This window comes from Emydura macquarii, unplaced genomic scaffold (genome assembly GCF_026122565.2).
Source record: "Emydura macquarii macquarii isolate MOO-44397 ecotype Brisbane River unplaced genomic scaffold, CSIRO-AGI_Emac_v2 contig_3451, whole genome shotgun sequence".
Classification (NCBI taxonomy): domain Eukaryota; kingdom Metazoa; phylum Chordata; order Testudines; family Chelidae; genus Emydura; species Emydura macquarii.
Window position 1 is genome coordinate 8,582,676 of NW_027133588.1, and position 23,527 is coordinate 8,606,202.

The 23,527-nt window shown below is 43.5% G+C and overlaps 1 protein-coding gene across 1 annotated transcript in view; it reads left to right on the forward strand.

Moving 5' to 3' along the window:
• Positions 1-23,527, forward strand: part of THSD4 (thrombospondin type 1 domain containing 4) — a 597,500-nt gene that overhangs the window by 70,202 nt on the left and 503,771 nt on the right. The window contains exons 2-3 of the mRNA XM_067534792.1: positions 9,491-9,598; positions 16,039-16,108. Of these exons, the coding sequence (XP_067390893.1) occupies positions 9,570-9,598; positions 16,039-16,108 (99 nt within the window). The 5' untranslated portion in view covers positions 9,491-9,569. The remainder of the gene's footprint in view (positions 1-9,490; positions 9,599-16,038; positions 16,109-23,527) is intronic.

Below are 23,527 nucleotides of genomic sequence, written 5' to 3' on the forward strand. Positions count from 1 at the left end.
CCTCCTGAGTTGTTCTGTGCTTTCATCTGCTGCGGCTGGGCTATTATTTCCCACCCAGCTCAGATTACCTGCTGCAAAAGGCTTTTCCTCTATTCCAGAAGGATGTGACAGGATGGATTACTTCAGACAGATCACTCTGTATATAGGACTCCTCTCAGAAAAACATTGTTTGGATTCCATTGACCCACTTGTTTGGGGATTTGAAAAGCTGTTAAAAAGGAGCAATGCTTGGTATCTAGTGGGCGTCCTTTCACAGATCTGTCTGCATGCCGGATACAAGAGTCTTTAATACCCTCGGACACTAAATGAAGATCATCTTTTCCAGAGTGCACTGTTGTTATACCTCCAGAGAAGTGCATGTTTCTACAAAAAGGACTAGAATCAACCACATGATAAATAACCATAGAAAGAAACTTGATTGATTTATTTGAGACTTCCTGAGGAAGCCTGCGTGTGTTCTCTACGTATTGGGAGCCAACTAGTCTCTAGCACTACTCAGTTTTACATTGGTATTAACCGAACTGACTGCAGAGGAATTACTCTTGTTGTACTCCGGGAGGAGAGGAGAACCGGGCTTCTGGTGTAACGCACAGCTTTTTTTCTTCTTCTTTTCTTTTTAACCAATTATCCCTGGTATCTTCATAAATTGATTATTGATCATATTGATACAGTTGGTACATTAAAGTCTCTTTTTATCTGGGATGCTTTTATGAAAATCTCTTGATCCTAAGCATTTCAGAGTGGAATACTTCATAATAGTGTGCTCTCTCTTCCTCGGCAGACTACACAGCTATGAACTGCCATTGTTCTATTGGTCAGTTCGGTAAAGCATGCGTCTTTCCAATAACTTTGCCATAATGGCTTTGGATGGGATATTTTCAATATTAGAATCAGTTGATGCAAGAAGATTCCACTTATGGGTTGCCCTGTGTTGCTTTTTTGTGGCAAATAATTTCCCGGCCTCTTTTGTTTCTGGAACATTTATACAATACAATGTTTCACAACAGTATCAGGGTTTTAAGTACAGGACACAGCCAGCTTGTCTGTCCTTTCCTGATCTGGGGTATTATTATTTGTCTGGTTTTACTCTGTCTGCAAGGTCTTTTGAAGTAGGAGAGCTGTTTTAATAGGACATAATGCTCAGTTTACCTGCTTCAGAGAAAATAGTGGAAAACATTAAACTATGACCATTGTTTCTTTATGAAAGGAATACAGTAAAGCCAGGAAAAGATCAGTCATGTGACAGAGGCATAGTCGAGCCCTAATTTTGACCTTTTACATAAGCTTTTCTAAGAGGGTTGCATTGGAGGACATCACAGACTGATCCAAACACCTATTCATGTTAATCAAAGCTGAGACTGCTAGGCAAAAATTGTTGAACTGGAAGTGAGGTTGTAAGTGCATATTAACAGTGTAAGAAAATTACCTTCTCCAAAATTGTAGCTACTAAAAACAATTGTTGTTAGAATTTTCTGACTTTCTAACATTTGTTTTGTAAGATTAAAGAGACACTATCCATCTGAAATCTAGTCAATTTCTAAAGATATGATGGGAGTAGTTGCAGGCACAATACTTTCCCCTGATTTCCTGTCAATTTTGAGAGCTTCATAATTGCGTTTCTGTGTGATTCATTTCAGACTTGAACAAAAATATTCTCCTCTGGCTAAATAAACCACACATGCAAAAACTGAACATGACAAATATACATGACTTTTATTAAGTCATTTAGAGAAGTGGAAAGAGGAACAAAAATGGAGAGCTCCAACCTTAACCATGGAGTTACAAGAAGATTCCATTCACTTTAGTGGTTTTCAAAGCAACCCTGTTGGTTGTCATTTTGGGAACTGGGTATCAGCTTAATCTACCCTCCTCAGGACTTGTGGGTTTATAAATCACAAAATCTAAAACTTCCTAATCAACTTGATACTGATATCATCCCTGTGGGTTTCCTCCTCACCTGACATCAATTAATTCAGTCTCTGCTCATGATTCATGGCAGAATAGTACATTTATCATTTAATCATCCACCCTATCATTACATCTACTAAATCCACATTTCAACATTTAGCATATTTATGGAGTTGAAAAGCTCTTCAATGGAATTTAGAGGCTTATTATCATCATCTTCAATTACAACTGCATGTTCAGTATAACCCCCTCTCCATTTCTCATACTGATGACTCATAGGGTAGTGTAAGTTTAAATGAACTGATGAATGAACAGAAAACAATTCATAAGAAAGCTGCATCAATATGAAGGGACTTGGTCATTCCCAGTACAATGAAACTGCCTCCAGTACAAGCTTTGTTTTAGATGATCACTTTAAAATCTGTCCAGAGGTTCCAGAAGCATTTTGTTTGACCTCTGGCTAGGCAGCTGCTTTCTAACAATATTTTTATAAGGGAGGTTTTACTGTATAATAAAATTCTGTTTGGCATAAATAAATTTTATCTCCCCCAAATGCATTGGGAGGGGCAACCAGTTTCATACAGATACTAGTAACTTCTCTTGTTCCAATGCTTAATCCCTATAGGGATCTACTACATCCTGAAGGAGCCAAGGGAAACTGTCTCCCCAAAAATAGGGCCTTTGCTCTCTCATGTGGTGCTGATTCCTCTGTCTTACAGGAAACCATTAGCTTAGGCTAGATCTGTTTAAAAAAACCGACTGTAGTCATTCCTTTACATTTTTCAAAGTAAATGCCTGAGCTCTGGTTATTTCTGCAGTAGAATAGTAGTCACTCCACATAGGCTAATGCAAGAATAGGCTTTAACTATGGCAATCTGCAACACAACATGAAATATCATTTGCCCACACAATTCATAAACACTCATGTGAATTAGATCTCTGTATCATCCAGACTTGAGAGATGAGCTTGACTTTTGTGAATAATAAACATTTTAAGAGTTACCATATGATTCAAGCACCTGTGCCATCAACAGCAACAATACAGTGTCCTACAGAGTATACTGGATGTGCAGTGGATGTATAAGTTATCCAGCTTGCTGCATTTGCTGTCCTATACACTTCTTTTTGAAAGTGCTATGAACGTAGTGCACTGGAGATGATCCAAAGGACACATGGTGTCCATAGATTAATAGACAGGAGCAGCTAAGAGTCTGAATAAAATGACAGGGGTGTTGGTAAAGTATGGACTATCTATGCTTTAAGCCAGTGGTCCCCAAACTTTTTATCCCCCTCCCAGCTGGGGATGGGAGTGGTGACATGGTCAGGGCCGGGGGCTGCAGCTGGGAGTGGGGCCATGGTTGGGGGGAAGGGCTGCAGCTGGGGTCGGGGGCGAGGCTCGGAGTGGGGCTGCGGCAGCTGGTCAAGGTGGGCACTGGAGGGCCGAGATGGGGGCTGCAGCTGGGAGGGCGGGGCTGGAGCAGATCTCAGGGCAGAGCAGGGCTGGGAGGCGCTCCCTCCCGGTTCCCTGTGCGGGCAGGCTTGGGCCTTTGAATTTGGGGACCTCTGCTTTAAGGGATATTTCATTTTTCCTTGTAAAAGACAAATCTTGCTTAATGTTATTTGCTATTGAACTTTCCTTACATTTAAAAGAGAGAGAGAGAGAGAGTGTATAAATCACTAGAAAATACTACTTTAAAAAGCTACTCAAGTTTCATAGCTACTTCAAGTAGCCATTGTCAGTAGCTGGCAAGAACACAATCTAACCTGAAAGATAAATATCAAGGGAAATGTAGCTCGGGTTGCCATATATTTAAGTCAACACGACAAAATAGGTTACATACCACATACCTATTCTGACTTTATGTGTAAATCTAAATGATGGAAGCTTCATGTTAAAATAGTCTTATGAGCTTTCTTATTGCACATGTATACACACTGAGATTAGAAAGGGAGGTTTCAGTATTTACAGTTAATATACAGAAAATGGCAAATGACAGGATGTAGAAAAATGTAACGGTTGAAAGAGTGACTAAGGTTGCATGGGAGTTCATTGAAGTGAAATACCATCTACTCACAATAAACAAAGGGTACAATCACTTGAAGAATTCCGTGTGAGAGGTCCCATGAGAGTTAAGAGGTTAAGATACCTAATAAATTAGCTTTCTGGATATTTTCAAACCTTCTCATAGGAGGAACTTTTAAAAACTTAATTATCCTTATGGATATTGTGTTTGAACTTGCTATTGACTTCCCAGAATAGCTTCCTCTTTTCTTAACTTCCTGAGCCCCATCAGATCTCTCCAAGCGATTATGATGATTTAGTTCTCTGGAATACCAGATACTTACGTAGCTTTGATGTGTGGTACCAAGGGGCTAGTAGTTTCTGTGCGAAGTATCTTCTGTCCTGGATGACTGCTGTTCTCAGCCACTAGAACATTTCATTTGCAGTTATTGTATAATGCTCTGCTTTCTGGTTCACTGGGGATCCCAAATTTTGGCTTTGACATGTGGAGCCATACTGAGTAGGGGCTGCACTATGTGAGGAGAGGTGATGAGTGCGGAGGCCACAAACAGTCATAATGCCCTCCGCAGGCATGCTTGGTCAGGGGTAGGAGGAAGAGAGGCGTGGCATGGATAGTACTTGGAGGGAACCCATGCTACACCTTGTGAAAAGGTGCTTTCCCCATTGCAGTCTCTCAGGCACGTTCTAGTGTGTCGGGGGGGTGCAGGACAGGACATTTGCTCAATGTGTCTGCAATGTTTTTAAATGCTTTGGGCCAATCTCGTTTGGCTTATGGCATTTACAAGCCCTCAAGAAATGTTGGCTACCACAGACATCTCATCAGGCTCTTGGAAGTTTTCAGAATTCATGGCATATGATCCAAGTTAACTATTTTGTCATCTAAAATATAGTCTTATGCCCTGGATCTCACTGAGGTCAAATGACTCAGTTTCTCAACCTGTGGTATGCATACCTCTGGGGTACACAAGACACGGGCAGGGGGTACCGGGGGAAAAACAGAGTGAAGGGGAGGCGGGCGGCAGCTGCCGGCTTTTGGGGAAGGCGCGTGGCAGCCCCCCGCTTCCTGCCCGGTCGCAGCTCCCAGCTGGGAAGTAGGTGGCAGCCACTGGCTTTTGGGGAAGATAGGCAGAAGCCCCCTGCTTCCCGCTGGGTCCCAGCTCCCAGGTGGGAGCCCAGCGGCAGCCTCCTGCGTCTTGTGAGCTGGGTTCGCAGATGGGTGGCAGCCACCCACGCCCCGGCTCCGAGCCGAGGGGCAGCCTCCAGTGCCCCAGCTTGAAGACGGGCAGCAGCTGCCTGCCCACAGCTCTGGGTTACAGCCAGCACAAAAGCCTCCTCTGCCCCAGCTTGGATTGGTTGACAGTCGCCCACCTCCCGGGCTGGCAGCCAGGTGGCAGCCGCCTGCAACTTGCCCAGGTGGCAGCCCCCCTCCCTGGCTCAAAGCCCAGTGCCCAGAAAACTTGAGCAGTGAAATTGACAGCTATGACAGCCCCAGGTTTTACCAGTTACCCTCTTTTCCTGTCTTTTTCTCTCTTTCGCCCTCCTTCCCTGTCTCTCTCTCGCCCCTTTCTCCCCTCAAATCTAGGGCAAAAAATTTGGCGCAGCGCTTTATATTCCCCAGCATTGGCATGCTGCTCAAAGCCTCCTAGCTTTGGCTAAAATCACCTTTAGCCCAGGTACATACTTGAGTTGTGCACCCCTGGTGTAAAGGTGGTAACCCAACCCACACTAGATCTGACATCTGTCACATCACGGCCTTATATACTCAGCCCTTCTTCCAACATCTGGCTCACATTAGTCTGTAAATATAAAATCTTGTGGAAAATTGAGTGTTGGGGCACTCATTAAAATTTTCAGAAGTTAGGGGGTACTTGCTACTTAAAAGATTGAGAAACACTGAAATGCTTTCAAATTTTCATGTTACAAACACTATGGGGAAAAATTGCTGAAGCACCTACATGACAGAAGCCTAAATCTCATTGACTTTCAATGGGATTTAGGCTCCTAAATCACTTAGGTGCTCTCACAAATTTTACTCTATATCCTACTGACATTATTTGAAGAGGGCACATGTTAAATTTAAATCAGTGAGAGGAGTTGTGAGAAGGATGGTGAGACAATGGTCAAAACTAAGCTTTTAATGGAAACTGTCACACTGCCTTGCGTATGGAGATATAGCTAAATCGAAGGGAATTGCGAACTTGCATACTTAAAAGGAATTCTTAGAACCCTTGTTAAACATCATAACCTCAAAAAACACAGGAGTTTTTTCCAGCTTCTCAGAAACACCGTCTCTGCTTGAATGTCTTTCTGCAATTCAGCATGAGGTATAATTTGCAAAGTGTATTCGGAAGATACACATTTCTTTTTATGGCTGGGTTTGTATCTTATTGCAATATTCTGTTGGGATCATATTCTCCAAGGAACATGTGGGATGAAGAGATTATCCTGCAGTGAAAAAAACAGAGGAAGAGAGTACATCTGAAAAAACTTAAGAGTGTTCTGATTTGAAATCATGCTGGTAACAGTCCATACATATCTACCCTACCTTTGCTGCTAGCATCATGAATCAAAGACAGTTGGCCGCAGGATTTCTGATAGCTAAGTACCAGATTGCAGGAAATGAGGCATTTGTTTCCCTAATAGTTTTCAACATTGTCTGTTAGTTTCCTAGGGCATCTGTCAAAATCGTCTGTGGAGTTGGCTAGACTCTAAATGAGGGCAGGCCTATCCCAAACTATGAGCCAGATCCTCAGCTGGTGAAAATTCAGAATCCATTCCGACTTACCTCAGCCAAGAATATGGCCCAAAGTATTGCACATTTTCTCAAAGGAAATTGTGTGTACTTGTAAGCAATTGAATTTGGGGAAGGGACATATTTTGAAAACATTGATCTCCCGGTGGCCACAGAATAGCTGGGTGAAAGGATTAGCTTTGCTGAACCAAAATGCTGTGTTGCTGATGAGGAATTTGCATGTGTCATGCTCAGATATGTTAGGTGTTTGGACATGACAATTCACCTCTCCATTGTGTTCCAGTTAAATTCATTGTAAACCTTCTGATCCCCCAAAACACCCTTGATTAACAAAAACCATGAAAAGGAGACTTTTTGGTGTCATTAGATATATTGTTTGACTTCTTTTTTTTTCTTAATACATTCAGATTTGTCTTTGGAAATATCTTGGATTTTGTGGGATGTTGCAGCTTGTCCCGTTACCTATAAATAATCCATATTTCTGGCATAGGGTATTGTAGGGCATCTAATGATACGTATTTTTTTAAAAGGTCTTACAGGTCTTGACTTTCTCTAGCTGGCTTTTAATTGTCTGGCTGGCTGACAGAAATTGCTAGCTCTTTATCTGTGAGCAGCAGTGCTCTAATGTTTCTGTTCACTGGATTGCATTTCAACTTGTAAATGGCAAAACACAGACAGGGCTAGATCCAGTTCTGAGATGCGTAGATGTAGGTTCAATCCTAACATGAAATTAATCTAGATGGTGCTTTTTTTTTCTCCCCTTCAAGATCAATAAAGCAGATTTTTTAGATTCTCATTCAGGTTTCAAAATTCCACTGCAGCTCTTGGACACCCAGTATGTTGACTACAACTTTACTAGACAAAGAATCCGCAGTGTCCCAACAGTTCAGAACTTGTGCATATGATATAATGGGCTAACATAACTCATGTAAGTGTTTGCAAAACTAAACGTCACGAATGTAAAATGCTCTATAACTAGGAGAGGAAGGTCCAGTGGATAAGGCACTGCCTAAGACTTGGGTGTCCTGGGCTCAATTCCCTGCTCCACCACAGACTTCCGGTGTGACTCTGGGCAAGTCATTTAGCCTTTCTGTGCCTCAATTCCCCCATCTGTAATGTGGGATTAACAGCAGTGCCGTATATCCCAGGGGCATTGTGAAGATAAATACTTTAAAAATTGTGAGGCACTCAGATAACTATGGTGATGGGGGGCATAGAAATACCTAAGATAGCTAGACAGATGCTGCGATAAAGTCAGAGAAGATGTATTGGCTCTTGCATTTTGGCTGTACCACGGAGGAGTCTTATTTTCAGCAGTGTGCACCTGAATGCTTAGAAAGGATATTGCTACTAACATTTGGAATCCCTTTTAAAAATCTCTGCCGTATACTAAAAAAATTAAATGACCTGAGCCCCTGTGTGAGGCAGTTGTGAAATAATGGTGTGCTGCTTGCTGGGGTCCGAGGGGGAAACTGGAGTCACTGGAGGGCCCTGACAGGGACATGAAATAAAGACAAGTACTTTGAACATTGATTATTTTGTTGTTCAGACTGTGATGTGGCAGTTCATTCCTTAAGTCTCATTGACTTCAATGGGACTTAAATATGTGCTTAAATTTAAGCATGCGCTCAAGTGCTTTGCTAAGCAGGGGTAGTGTGGACGTGCCCCTGCAATCGGGGAGCAGCGTCCGGGTCTGGCTCCCTCTCTGTGTCCTCCTCTCACTGGGAGCAGTCTTGTGCCCTTCTCAGGGCAATTGGCACGGCAACCAGTCTATGGCCAGGCCCTCAGGCGGGGCTGGCAGGTGAGCAAGCCGCTCTCTGGAGCGGTATGGCGGGGGAGGCTTTCTCACGGGATATAGGGAAGGGGGGAAGGGGGACGCAGGCCCTCCCGTCTCCACTGCGTCCCAGCCCAGGGCCCTGGTAGTGGCAACGGCATTGGCCACGGGGTCGGCGGGGCTCCGGCTGCAACACGCCGCCCGGGTTGCCCCTGACTCAGCCACTAACGTGCGGCTATCCCTGGGCTCCTTCCTCCCCGAAACCCCCGGTACCTGCCTCCTCTGGGTCGCTGAGGTGTGGTAGACCTGCTAGGCCCTCCTCGTCCACAGGCGGCAGCTCGGGCAGCTCCATGGGCTCATCTTCGGAGGGTAGCTCTTCCAGGTCCTGCGGTCCCCAGGCCTCAGGCAGGGCCGGTAGATTCTCGGGGTCCCAGGCCCGGTATTGCTCCGGCCGGTCCGCCTCCAGCTCCCAGGCCCCGGGGGTCTCCGGGGGGTTCTCCTCAGGCTTGTAGTCAGCGGGGAGTTCTGCTGAGCCTTCTTCCGGATCCCAGGCCGTGGGGGCCTCTGGTGGGCCCTCCTCAAACTCCCAGGCCGTAGGGTACCTGGGGGAGGCCTCCGTCGATCCCCAGGCTGGGTTTAAGGCCGGTCGCTCCCTCTCAGCACAGCTCCCCGGCCTGGCCTGAGCTAGGAGCTGAAGAGGAGACGCGTCTTTCCCCTTCGGCCGTCTCTCCCCAACTGAGCTCGCTGGCCTGGCTCTTAAAGGCCTAGACCCGCCCCCTTGCTTCCGGTCAGGGTTTCCCCTGGGGCAGGCCTCTGTCAGCCAGGGTGGGTCTGGCTCCCTCTCTGGGTCCTCCTCAGAGGGGGACCACCCCTCCCGGCTACAGGTAGACTTCAGTTCTGATCTGAATTGTTGCAAAGCCCAAGGGAGTTCCGCTACACGTGTTTGGTTGGGGACCATTTCTAGTTTCATTGGCATTCTGGAAAATATTGAATAAGATATTGACAAATATTTATTTTTTCTCTGTTTCTGTAGGATTTGTGCGTAATCTGCATAACGTTCTAAGACACTGACTGGCATTTGTTCATCCCAAAAGGCTTCACATTCAAGGATCATGGTAGACAGTTTAATAGTATCTTTGAGGTAAGTTGTACAATAACATTATTTTTTTAATGATGTAATATGTTCTTGCCACATTGCAAGAAGTATCAATTGATTGATTGTATATCTGTAGACTTTACAAGCAAGAGGCATTTTAACTATCAGGACCAGTAGTAGATTAATGTGAAGTCCAGTCCAAACGGTTGAATAGTTAAGTGCACAGATAACTTAGAACAATCAGGAAAGGGCAATCTTTGGGGAGCGGGTTGGGGGAGAGAAGATTGGGAAGGTCTCAGTGTCTTGTTCCTGTTCCAGCAGGGCTTCTCTAACCTGGTGTTAGGGTGCTTGCAGGATTTCTTGTAAACTGCAGATCTTTGACCATTTTATGATGAGATCTAATGACTCCCATCTTTAGTAAAGGCCTTTTAAATAATGTTATTCTGAAACTTTGAATGAATTGCAGTGTATGCATTAAAGCTGAAAGTTGTACGTTCTTGACACGATTCACCCATACGTTCATGTCTTAGGAATGAGAGCTAGGGCACTGTGAATTTCCTTTCATTTGTGTGGAATGGACATGACACCTCCGATCCAACCCTCTCTTTTCTGAATTTCAAATGCCAGGCTTTGGATCCAGATCCCCATTCCAGACCTGCTTCTGTGTTGAGATTCCACACTGGAATGGATCTATTATATACTGCAGCTCATAATGGTTTTACCTTTTCTGTGGAGACTTCTCCCAGCCTCCCCCCTCCAGACAGACCTGGAAGCCCCCATGTCGGGAAACTCATTCGCCAGCACCATGGCCCCCAAAGGTCAGAGGCACTGGGTGTGGCACAAAGTGGCCCCACATTTTATTCCATGGGGTGATAACCCCCACCACCATAATGAATAATAGGGGAGAAACTCATTGAGGGATCCTCATGCGTAGGTGCTAGAACTAGGGCTGTGGTGTGTTGTCACACCCCCTGGCTTGAAGTGGTTTCCGTTATATAGAGTTTACAGTTTGGTTCAATGGCTCTTAGTGCCCCTATTATAAATATTGTTCCAGCACTGTTGTCCTGATGGGTATCTTTCCACCCCATGGGACTTCTGTGAGAGGGGGTTATCTGGGTCCTTGCTCTGTGCTAACAAATCCTTTTAGCATTTCTCCCCGGATAGGAATATTGTTGTCTTCAACAGGAAACCTCCCCACATCATTGACTTAAACAAAAGGTGGCATTGCCACTATGAGAGAGTACTGAATACTTTGTTGTATTCTCCACCAGGTGCTAGTTGGATGTTTTGGCCTGACAGTACGGTACATCCCTACATGCTCCACTTCAAATAGCATGCCTAATTTTAAGGTGCACTTGGTGTTCTTTTTGGATTTTCCACACATTAAGTGACTGTAACAAACCTTCAGAGCAGGATAAACCCCTTTTTTGTAGTTTAAAGAACCCAGCTTTAGTCAAGCATGATAAATAAAATGGCCAACTCCAGCGAAGTTAGCCAAAGTCAACTAGTAAGTGAAATAACATGAACATTTTTTTTTTTTTAAATCACAACACACTGAATCAAACCAGAGGCTTTCCTCAGGAAGGCTTAAGTATTCCTGCCAGATTTCCTATGTGCTTGAAACAGTAGGTTGATAACAAATGTTTCTGGCAGACCAAGCACATACACAGAGACAAACTATAAACTACCCTCATTGTCCCTGCGTGCACACACACACACACACACACATGGATTATAATGCAGCCTTTTTAGAGAATGGTGAGGAAAAGCTTGGCACAGAATAATCACACACATGTTAAGGAGTTCAGTTTTAAAGTGGCAATTTTTAATCTGGTAAGTAATTTGCTTTGAAGATTACAGTCCTCGCTCACTTTAGAACTCCCACCCTCATGCAGGACTTTAATGGCATTTATTCATAGAACTGTACTGCCCATCAGACAGAGAGGGCGAAACTGGCCTTTTGCTGTTCATGAGAGTTTGTTTCCTTATGCAAATGCTGAACTTTCTATTGCACCCTCTGAGGGAACAGGGGGAATAGAAGCCAGACAGGGTGAAGACCTCTGAAAAAGAAGTAAAGCGGGTATTCAAGTGGAACAAATCAGATGTAATGTGAAGCTGCCAGGAAGTGTCTGTGATTTGTGTTCTAGCTACTTAGGTAGGAGTTTGTCATATTTCCATTAAAGCTCCATTTCAATGGAGGATTATTAAAGAGATCACCTGGCTACGGGGGAAAGCAGATGTGACTCCTGGATTACAGGAAACGTGCGGGGAGGCAGTGCATTCTGTGGTTAGGCACTGGACTGGGAGTTGGAAGATCTGAATTCTATTTCCAGTTCTGCCCATAGGTGCTGGACCTAGGGATGTGGGGAAGTGCTGCCGCACCCTCTGGCTTGAAGTATTTTCCATTATACACACGGTTTACAGTTTGGTTCAGTGGCTGTCAGCCCCCCCCACCCCCCCACCCCCCACTCTAAAACCTGTTCCAGCACTCTGGTTCTGCCTTTTATCTGCTATGTGACCTCAGGCAAATTAGTTCCCCTCTTTATGTTTGTGTTTACACCTCCCTCTCTTTGTCCTTGGTTTGCATGCTCTTCAGGACGGGGACTGTCTCTGACTGTGTAGGCAGTGCCTAACTCAATGAGGCTCTGCTTCAGCTGGAACCTCTGAACAAATAACCTCGAACAAATAATAACAATGAAAGGTGCAGCATGTTTTGAAAAGGGCTTTAAAACCTTCTGATTCGAAAAAGAAAAGAGAAGACTGGCACTGCCTAGTGACTTAGCTATAATTTTATCCCTTTCATGGTTACTGCTTTGTGCAAAAGGACTAGAAGGTGATAATGAGGTACTGATAGGCACTATATAATTAATACTTATTATCCAATGGCTAGTCCCCCCACCCAGCCAGCTCAGTATGTCAGGGAAGGCAAACAAATATTTTTCTGCTGTAGAGAACTGTTTTTCTTGAGTTTGTGGTAACAAAATGTTTGGCAAGTGCAAAGAAAAAAGAACTCTCTCTGTCTAGTAGGTCCCTGTTATCGGGTGTATTAAGCCTCCTCTGCCCCTGCTGGAGCTGTTGCTGCCCTGAGACACCCACTCAAAGGAGAAGTATGGCCTGGGAAAGAGGGACAGTGAGTTTAGACCTCTGAACATTGCCTGGAGAAGCCACTCAGGCTCTGGTACTGGTGGAACCAACAAGGTCTGGTCCTCCGGCAGTTAGAAGGGCCAGGAGGAGGCAGTGGCCAATCAGGACCCACCAGACAAGATACGAAGGCATGCCTGCTTCTCCTAAGGGGGAGTGCTGGGTGAAGCTGGTTTAGGAGAGGAGTGAAAAACGTTCAGGCTTGGATCAGGGCCTAACAACTCAACCGTACTTTTGGTTAAAGGATGTGACAAACTGTTCATTTTTTGTTGTGGTGTTTAAATGCCCAGGTGGCCAATTTTTAGTAGAATTTCAGTTAACTGTTTCAGGATTATCAAGGGGCTTGCTTTATGAGACACTGAAACAATGCTAAATACTTAAAGGGTTACAGTGCAGGGAGTGGACAAGGGAGCTGTGAGTGGGAAGTGCTGCTGGATTCTGTCTGGTCTGTTAGGGCTTGTCTACGTGGTGGGGTAACGTGTCCTATGGGGTTGCAATTTCTAAAGCCTATTGAGGTATTGTGCATTAAATGGTCTGTGTAGATCCTGCTGGTGCACACTAAAAACTACCTAGTGCATGGTGCGCTTTGGAAATCACACCTCCATAGAGCACATAACCACACTCTGCAGACAAGCCCTTAGTTTGCAGCTGGATTCTCTGTGGTTTGCTGCATTTCATCAGCTCCACCATTTTTGCTGCTGCTTTTGGAATTCCACAGACTACCAACTGCTCATAGGACCAGGTTAATTTTTACTGTAAGTCCAGTGCACACAAGCCAAGTGAGTTTAGAGAGAGGTAAAGATGACTATAAATTGCCTCTCTGCCTTCCTGGGTCCTGGGGCTTGCTAGAGGCCACACCTGTCTCTGGTGCATATTAGAGCAACCTAAGGACTGTGCTAACTTAGCTTAACTTATAATGGCTCCTGAAGAGCCATTGTGGTTGCAAGACTAGACAGAGCAGAGTTTCTTTGAGCTTCATTGTCCCTGTGGTCTCCTCAAAGCAGGGTGAGTAGTGCTTAGAGTCACACTCTGTATTCACACCCTGCACATTACTGTAATAATCCTTGAACAGAATAAGCCTTGTGAGGTAGGACTTGAAAAGTAACAACTCACCTATCATTAATACCCTTGTGTGACGTAGGAACGTGGTGGGTATTAAGAGTTAGGAGCATATGCTGGACTTATGACCAAAGTGTGGGTAACTCAGGTATGTCAGGGGGAGTTGGTAAACAGGTCTGCCCTAGACAAAGGAATGTGTTTTCCCCACTGGGAGTTACTTCCAAAGTAGTTCAAAGGACAAGGAGAATATCGCATAAACAGACCCAGTGAGCTAACCAGGGTGGAGGCAAACCTCACACTAACAAGTAGGGGAGGAGACAGCATGGCATCTACGCCCAATAGGAGAGAAAATCTTGGTCTGGGTTTTACTTTTCAGAAGAATTCATTTCAAAGGTTCATTTGTCTGTAAAGACCGTGGGCTGAACCTCAGATATTAAGCAATTGAATCAACTGATTGTATTCACATTACTGTATTAATCAAGTGTGTAGAGTGAGGTCTTTGTTGAAAGCTAATGACACAGTGATGATTAATATCATTGTGTAATGTATGTAAATATGAGTAAATATGGATACTTAATGATATTATGTTTTAAAGTCTGTGGAGAAACAGGTTTCCTCTCAGACAGGAGGGCAGGCAGCTATCTACCTGTCTCCAGTGAGATTAAGCAAGGTGTGACCAAAACCAAGAGAAGATGCATTTACACAGAAATCAGCAAAGGGATGGGAAGCCCACAGGAAGGAAAAAACAGCATGAAGTCATTCTGCCTCCTAAACAAAGTCATTGGACTTGGGAAAATATAAGTAAAGACAGAAGCCATCTTTGGCATCCATCACTAGACAGACACAAGGGAACAGAGCTCATGCAAGCTGAGAAAGATGGGCCCTTCAACTAAGGGAGGGAGGGATTGAAAGTGTCTGGAAACTGAATATAGGTGAGAAACCTGCATAGGTAAAGGTTGTACCTTGATACATTAAGCTTTTCACTTTTATTTGTTTGTAACCGTTTCTAACTTTATCAGAGAATCATAGAAGTGTAGGACTGGAAACCTCAATAGATCATCTTGTCCAGTCCCCTGCACTCAAGACAGGACTAAGTAATAACTAGACCATTCCTGACAGGAACCTAAACTTCCCTTGCTGCAATTTAAGCCCCTTGTTGTTGTCCTATCCTCAGTGGTTAAGGAGGACAATTTTTCACCTTCCTCGTTTCACATTTGGATTCCTTTAAAACCCTGTTTTCTTTTCTTAATAAACGTATTCTGCCATTAAACTAAATGAACAGTACTGTATTTGAATTAAAGTGAATGTTAACTCCAGTTACTGTGGCAAACTTGGTAGGTTTTGTGTCTGTAGAGGAACAAACAAACCTTATTATTTCTCTAAACTGTCCAGGAGAGAGCTGGACATTACAGAGCACACTGTTTTGGGAAAATTTGGGACTGGGAGTGTGTTGGGGGTCATTGAGCAGAGGTTGCCCAGATGCCGCCCAGATGCCATCTGCAAATCCTGGACATTCTTTCTCTTTGTTGACATGTCATGAATGGGGAGAGGAAGGGGAATGAAGTTGATAAAGTTTGAACCTTGTATCGGGCACCTAGGTGGGGTGAGGATCTCTGGAGAAGGTGACCGGTGAGCTGTCATGCTGCTCCCCATCTCTTGTGCTATAAGGTCTATTCAGTCTGCACAGCTGACTGGAGAGGAACCTGTTTGCTTGCTGTCATGGAGGTTCTGTCCATGTTCAGTCCTTCCTCAACACTATTTTACATGACTACACAGATGAGGGAGGATTCATGGCCCAGGAAGGAACTAGGAGCTGGTGTTTGGTTCCTTATATTTACAGCCAAATTTTCCTTTGCTCTTTTGAAAATCAGGCAAAATTTATCTGCTTGGGCACCCCAAAATGGGGGTGCACAAAATTAACAGGAAGCATCTGAAAATGTTAGCTTTCATCCTCATTCAAGCATGAAGTGAGATACGGTTTGTAGTAATACATTGTTTTTGTGTGTGTATGGCTGTATGGCTTGCCCAGTATTACCCTCTGCGTTACCATGCTGGTAAGTTGTTTGGTGTTTTTGCCTTTAAGAAGGGCATTGCATCTTATATGATACAAGGAATGTTGTTCTATGGATGTTTCATGGACTCCAGTGAGACTACTCATGTTAATAAAGTTATTCAAGTGCCTAAGGTTTTGTAGGCTCAAGCTTTAAAACAGGTAGCTGGGGTACATGGTATAGTTCAGGGATATCCTTGATACACATTCAGTATTATTTATTTATGTTTTGCAGACTTCTCAGTTCCATTGTGGTATTAGGATTTCAGCTGGTCCTCCCGCAACCTTCAACTGAACATAGAAAGGTAAGCTCCCGAAGTGCAGGTTTCGTATCATTAGAAGTAACACATAGGGTGTGTTGGTGTAAGGAACATGAAGTATCTTGGGAACAAGTAAGATGCAAATACCTCTGCTGTTAGGCATTGTATGCTGGATCTAATTATTTAAAGAGATGGGAGGCTGGCTGGCCCTGTGTCCTTGTTGCGGTTGGCACCTTCTATTGCCAGATCCAGGTTGGATTCCCAGTCCCCTATTGGGAGAGAGACTATCTAATGCCATTCTGTGACTTCCATAAGGGATGACTGTGGACTAGTGTTGGATGGACTCTGACATTCGTTCTCTGCAAACTCAAAGAAGTGGCCTCCAAGGTGGATTCTTAAAGTGCAGAGAGGAGGGGAGTCTCCCTGGTAAAATCACAACATAAGGGAGGAAGGTTCCCCAACAAGCTAGACTTTTTCCCTGGAGGCATTTTCTTCCTTGCGATGTCACTAATGGTAATAATTGAATGAGGTTCACTTTCTGAGTATTTCACCTCTGGGAGCCACTTGTGGTGCAGTTTTTTTTACCACTTTTCTGAGATGCTGCTGGTTTTAGGTGTTGTCCCTTACATGCAACACATGGGTTAATGGATTTGCTGCGCATTAAATTATATCACATTAAGATTAAATGCAAATAGAGAGCTTGGGAAATCTGCATATGTTGAAGCTAGACTCCTATTCCCTCAAGTACTCTAGGGCTGGGAAAGTAGTCCTCTGAAATAATCCCCTCTGTCAATTGCTGGAAAGCCTCATAGTGGAAATGGGCCTTGATAGAAGAACAGCAGAAAGGGTACTAAGCCCTAAAGACGTAGTACTGACCGGATTTTTATGTATTTAGTAAAAACCGGCTCGCTCACAGTTCATCTGCTTAAACAGTTGACTGGCTACAGATTGGAATAAAGAAACTGGAAGGAATGCCTTCTTGCAAGGTACGAGGATAACTAAGAGTGTATTTAGAGCTGCTTTTACAGGTGCTTGGTTTGTTTGTTTTTTTTAATTGATTAGCAAATATTTCCAGGAATGCCCATAAGAACTCAGCCTACACAAGCAATTTATTCAGGAGTAAACTGATAGGCCTTGAAGCATGTTTCAAGGCCTAACGTATTCTAGCTTTTAGAAGGGGGAAGAATTCCTGAGCCAATGGCTGCCCACCGAGAATGCCCTGCCTCCCCATCATCAAACCTGTTAAAATCTGTGGTTGATTAGCAGGAATATCCCACAGATCTCAGGTGGTTGTACCAAATTGGAGATGGCTTATAGACTGGGCCCTAACCCTGTGTAGTTTTTATAGATCCAAATCAGCACCTTGAATTGTACTCAGAAGAAAATTGGGAAATCTCTTGGTATCTATACAGCAACTTATAATTGTTAAATGCACCAACTAGCCTAGTTTTTATAAACTGGTTTTTGTCTCTGGGACAGGCACCTAGGGTACATTAGCTTTTCCACAATAAATACATATATTTTTATTTAAAATGCCTAAGGCATAAAAGTAAGGTGGTGGTTTTTTTCTTTGCATTTTCCCCTGAAGGCAGTGAAGTTCCTGATGGTAGTGGGTTTAATGAGAGAAAAGTTCCACGGCTGTGGGCTAGCCACCCTGACAGTTCTGATTTCTGCTGTCACAAGCCCCAAGGCTCTCACTGAAGTTTTCATTATTCTTGAAGAACGCAGCTGTCACATTCGAGTGCCTGTGGCGCGTTGGTGTAACACAAGTTGAGTGAGGACAGTTATGACGTATAGCAAGTGTTTTGAAACCTATACAGTTCTGACTAGACCCTGTGTAGAGGACAGAAGTTCCATTTCGTGAAGGATTTTGAGATTTTGACATTTGGTCTTGTTTAAATTGGAGCAAAAGCTGAAGATTTACAGATTCTCCGCAAAGGGTCAATTTTGGGTCAGTCAGAATGTTTAGTTTTAATGTTATTGTTTTGAATTCTATTATAATTCATAATACAATGCAAAATAAAAATTTGCAATGAAAAGCTGTTTCAAGATGAAAAATTGAAACCTTTCGTTCCAAGAATGTCGAAATGTGACATTTTAACATGGAAACTTCTTTCCTCGGGTTTTCTTCCAAAATGAAATTCAAGCAAAATCAACCCAATTTCTTAGTGTTTTGATTTTGACTGAACTGAATATTCTGATGAAATATGGATCTGTTGCAGTTCTTCCAACTCCGCTCCAGTCCTGACTGCAACCCTTCTTGCGTCAGGACAGCTGCCTGACAGCTTCAGCCCGAAGCACAGGCACCACTCAACACGTCCCTTATTTAAATAACCCTAATTCATGTCCCTTTGTGATCTGAGCGCTGTATGATGGAGACAGGCGTGTTTACTCCTGCTGTTCCGTCTTCAGCCGCTTGCTGCTATTTAGCCCTTCTGTCTGTAATGCTGATAGTGGCCAGAGCGGCATAATCAAGCTCCCAAATGGACTTAAGAAAAGCTACTAAGTGAAAGTGACTAACCGAGGGAAACAATTGCTCCATTCTACTGAGTTCCTAAATTCAATGTAATAAAACCAAACTCACTCTGGGTTAGTTGAATAAGAAATGCAGTAAGTCTGGGCCGCCTTATGTATTAGCTTAAAGGGACTAAAAGACTGGCATTAAGGGACGTTTTTTCAGTTCCTAGCAAGCACTGTTGGTGACCACCTTGGAACTGTTTATTTTGTTGAAAACGAGAGGAGCAGAGTTCCCCAGTGAAGGCTCCACACAGACTCCAAGATTGTGTGTCATGCCCCATCCTTACATTACAGGGCAGGATTCTATTTATGCCAAATTGGGCTTAGACAATGGTCGTTAAACTTCCTGAAACTCCTCTGACCCACCTATCAACTGCCAGACAACAAGACTGCTGTTAGCTGCTCAGGCTAAGAGAGACATCTTTCTAATTAAGTGTCAGCTCTCAGCTTTGTCACTGGGGGAGTTGTTCATGCTTTGTTTGTGTGGAGACTCTGGTGTGTGTTTGCTGAGGGAGTAACTTTGTCCCCTGTCAGCAGCTTCTATGTGTATTTCTGTATTGAGTTCCTTTTACTTCTGAGGACAGAATTACAGAATAGCAGATACGTTCAGGGGGAGAGAGAGATTTTCTGCTTTGGAGAAGTAGATCTTTTTAAAATCGTAGTGAACAATACAACTTTACATTGTTTGGTATGTTTATGTACTTTTACCAGGCTTTATGGAATTAAAAATTAGAGTATAAATGAAATGGGTGGATCTGAGCCAGTCTTCATGAATAAAGAAACTGTTTAGACCCTGGTCCTTAAGCATGAGCCTTTTTAAGCACACACATAAGTCTTTGGTGCTTTAGTTTGTGCCGCTGGAAATAGTGTGATTGCTCAGTCTGCACCTTGCACAGCTGGTTTTGCTCTGAAAGGTAGGGACAGGAAATATCAGAGTACTGGCCTTGAATACTTGAGTGAATGTTCTGCTAAAATATTTGTAAATAGTCCAGTTATTTTCTTACTCTGAAGCTTTCTGGAAAATAAAGAGAAACCCCAAAGCAGCTAATGGGAATCCCATTGTAACTGTACCTCTGGACACACACACTGCATCTGGGACCTTGTATTTTATGACTTTTATTCTTTTGGTGGCATTTTTTCTCTCTCTCTGTCATTATGGGGGTCTTATTAATTTATTTTGTTCTTTATTTTTCTCCTTTAAACTTCCCCCAAAGATATCAGTGATAGGAAAGTTTTTTCTCCTTTAAAGCAGTTTGGAATTGGTTCCTTCTGGAAGCTTATATCATACTTCAGCTTGTTTGGAAATAATATTGCTTTTGAACTAATGTTTACTTGTAGTTTTCCCATGTACACTAACAAATGTTAGTTTTAATTAGCTTGAGTTATTGCTTTGGACATGTTTCCAATAGGATTTGGCTTATTGTCTGTGTTAATATTAGGAAAGAAATGAAAGCCTGCTCCTGCATGCCAACATATAGGAAGAAATGTTTTAGAAGAGAAAAACTCTTTTCTTTAGCAAATCCTGCAGGAGCTGAGCGAATAGGTTACTTTGCTCAGAAACACACCAAAATAATCCATTTTGGCATCCCAACTTAAATTTAGTTAGGGAGGAAAATTAGCCAAATTACTTACAACGTGCAGAGGTGCAAATGGAAACAGGCTGTGGGGACATCATTAGTTGGGAGAGTTTATTTCTTTTTGTTTGCAGTTTCTTATTCTGTATGTCTGCTGTTTTCAGGAGCATTGAAAGCACCTCTTCCCATCTCCGTTCCCCTCAATTTTATTTTTCTTTTGCATGGGCAATCATAATGTTGGACTTCTACAGGAACAGATTATACTGTGATTATTCAAGTAATGCTCCTTAGAAAACATGTGACTTTGCTTTTGCTGAGTGGTATTAATTTTGGGTTTTATTTTGCAATGAAAGCGTATGAAAATTGGCAATTGCAGCTAAAGATGGGATTGAACCAAAACTTGTGTTCTCAAAAAAAACCATTAGTGGCAATTGAATTTCACTTAGAATTTTTGTAGTCACTTGAAACCAATGAGCATTGTTAAATTTTATAGGTACAAGGCCACGTGAATACGTTCCTCATGTTTAGTTCACGTGACTCTAGGGAACTAATAAAGCAGAGCTATTTGTACTACTCTACTATTAACTCTGAATCTGAAATTCAGATTCAAACAAAAGCTGGTTTGCCACAGATGTTTGAAGTTACTTTGTTTCTGAGAGGTAGATTAATGTGTCTATCAGCAATTTTTGAAGAACAGGTTCTTCTGGTAGTTTGTAGCCTGCTTTGTGTGTGTGTGTGTTGTAAGTCTGAAAACAAAATATTTGAATCTTAGTTATGTTTTACACTTAATTTGTATTTTCCTAGCTGGACTTTAATGGACGGACTAGAAAGAATTTTGATATAAAGAAAGAATAAAGAGAACTGTCTGGGGGTTGGTATATACATAGCAATGCTAACAAAATTATTTCGTTCTTTGAATATTAATTTAGTCAAATTCTTTGCATATTATTATGATTTATTATAACTTTGCCTTAATAAAAAGTTTAAACTGAACAAAACTCCAGTGTAGATGCATCTATAGGTATGTCTACACTGCAGAGTGAAATCGATTTAATTTTAATCGACCTTCACCCTCTGAGCTGCAGAATTTGGAGGAGCATGATCACACCACACTCATTGCGTCAGTGGATTGCGTCCCCACCATCCGCGCTTACGTTGGCAATCAAAACAGTGCACCGTGGGTAGCTATCCCACACTGCAACTATCCACAGGGGCGTTTGGGAAGGTTTTCATCCTCTCTCCCTCCTCCCTTCTTGTCCCAGTCCAAACAAACAGATGATCACCTTTTTGCACCATTTTTTCAAATCCTGCAGTCTGCTGTGCGCACGCCATTGTCTGAGAGAAATGGAACCTGCTCAGCTCTGCGCTGTTGTTGTGAGCATCGCAAACACCTCACGACTTAGTCTACAGTATTTTCTGGGGTGAGACAGGAGTCACAGGACCGAAAATAGTGATTTTACTGAGGCCACCTTGCTACAAGCCATAGAATGAAACCATTCCTGTTCACTGCCGGCTGTGATACACCATCTGCACTCAGTGGATTGCTGTTTCTGGTCCCAGGAAACAAGCAGTGACTGGTGGGATCGCATCGTTATGAAGGTGTGGGATGATGAGCAGTAGAACTTTCTTATGCGAAAGGCCACTTCCTTGGAACTTTGCGGAGAACTCTCCCCAGCTCTGAAATGAATGAATGCCACTTGAGACCTGCTCTGACAGTGGAGAAGAAAGTGGCCATCGCTCTGTCGAAAGCTAGCAACACCAGACTGCTACCAGTCAGTTGGGAATCAATTCGGAGTCAGTAAATCCGTCGTGGGAGCAGCTATGATACAAGTGTGGCGGGCCATTAATGGACTTCTGCTAAGAAGGGTAGTGACTTTGGAAATGTGGAGGACATAGTGGAAGGCTTTTCTGCAATGGAATTCCCTAACTGGGGTGGTGGGAGGGGGGCATAGTTGGCGTGAACATTCCTATCTTAGCACCGGACCACCTTGCCATAGAGTACATAGATCGAAAGGGATACTTCTCAAAGGTGTTGCAAGCCCTTGTGGACCACAGGGGATGCTTCACTGACATCAGTGCGGGGTGGTCTGGAAAGGTGCATGATGTGTGCATCTTTAGGAACTCTGGTCTGTTCAAACGATGCAGGTGGGCACGTTCTTCCCTGACCAAAAAATAAATATTGGCAATGTTGAAATGCCAGTAGTGATCCTGGAGGATCCTGCCCTACTCCTTGCCCCCCTGGCTAATGAATCCCTACACCAGGCACCTGGACAGCGAGAAGGAGCATTTCAATAATAGACTCAGCAAGTGCAGAATGGCGTTGGAATGTGCATTTGGACGTTTAAAGGCATGCTGGAGTAGTTTGCTCACTAGATTAGACCTCAGTGAAAGAAACATCCCAATAGTTATCTCTGCCGTCTGTGTGCTCCATAATGTATGTGAGACAAAGGGAGAGAAGTTCCCTTTGGGTTGTGGAGGCAGATAGGCTGGCTGCCAATTTTGAGCAGCCAGATGACGCTGCAATGCTGAGAGCCAATCATGGAGCACTGTGCCTTGGAAGCATTGAAAAACCGCTTTTGCAATGAGACACAACAGTAATGTGCATTGCTTACCTGTGCTGTGCTTTCACTTTGCATCCCCACCCACCCCCACTCCGTCCCTCTCTTTATTCCCTTCTTATCAATAAATAAACAATAATGAATTGTAAAGCAGTACATTTTTATTGGTGATCCTTCACAGAGGGGGAAAAGGAAGATAATTTAACATTCCACATGCATTGTCTGAGGGCTGAGAGGGGGTACAGAGCTCAGTTTGGCTGTGCACACAGGAAAGAGTCACACATTCCCACTCAAAGGGGCTGTCACCTCTTTCTGCTCCCCTCAACCGGTGACGATTGAAGCACGTACTGCACCCTGCTCAACCTCCTCCTAGACAGTTTCGGGGAGGGGGTTAGGAAAGAGTGCGTTAGCTCAGAGTTTTGCATGGGCTGCAGAGGGAGTCTCTCCTGCCGCTAAGCTTCCTGAAGCTCAACCAGACATCTCAACATGTCTGACTGATCATGCGTTATATGCAGCATCTCATCTTGTGTTGAACGCTATACTCTTGTGCATGCCTGTTGTCCATGTCCATGTCCACTTTGTCTGATAATGAAATCCTCCATGCTCTTAGATCTGTGTCAGCAGCTGCGGAGGCATTCATTATCCCATTGAACATGTCATCCCGAGTTTTTTTTTTTTTCACCTTCTTATCTGAGACAGGCGCTCTGCAGGAGTATGAAACGATGTGTTGAAGGCCACGTTGTCCACTGTAAGGAAAGCAAAGCCGAATATTAAGTCGAATTTTACCGCAATTTAGGTCGGCAGGACTGACATGC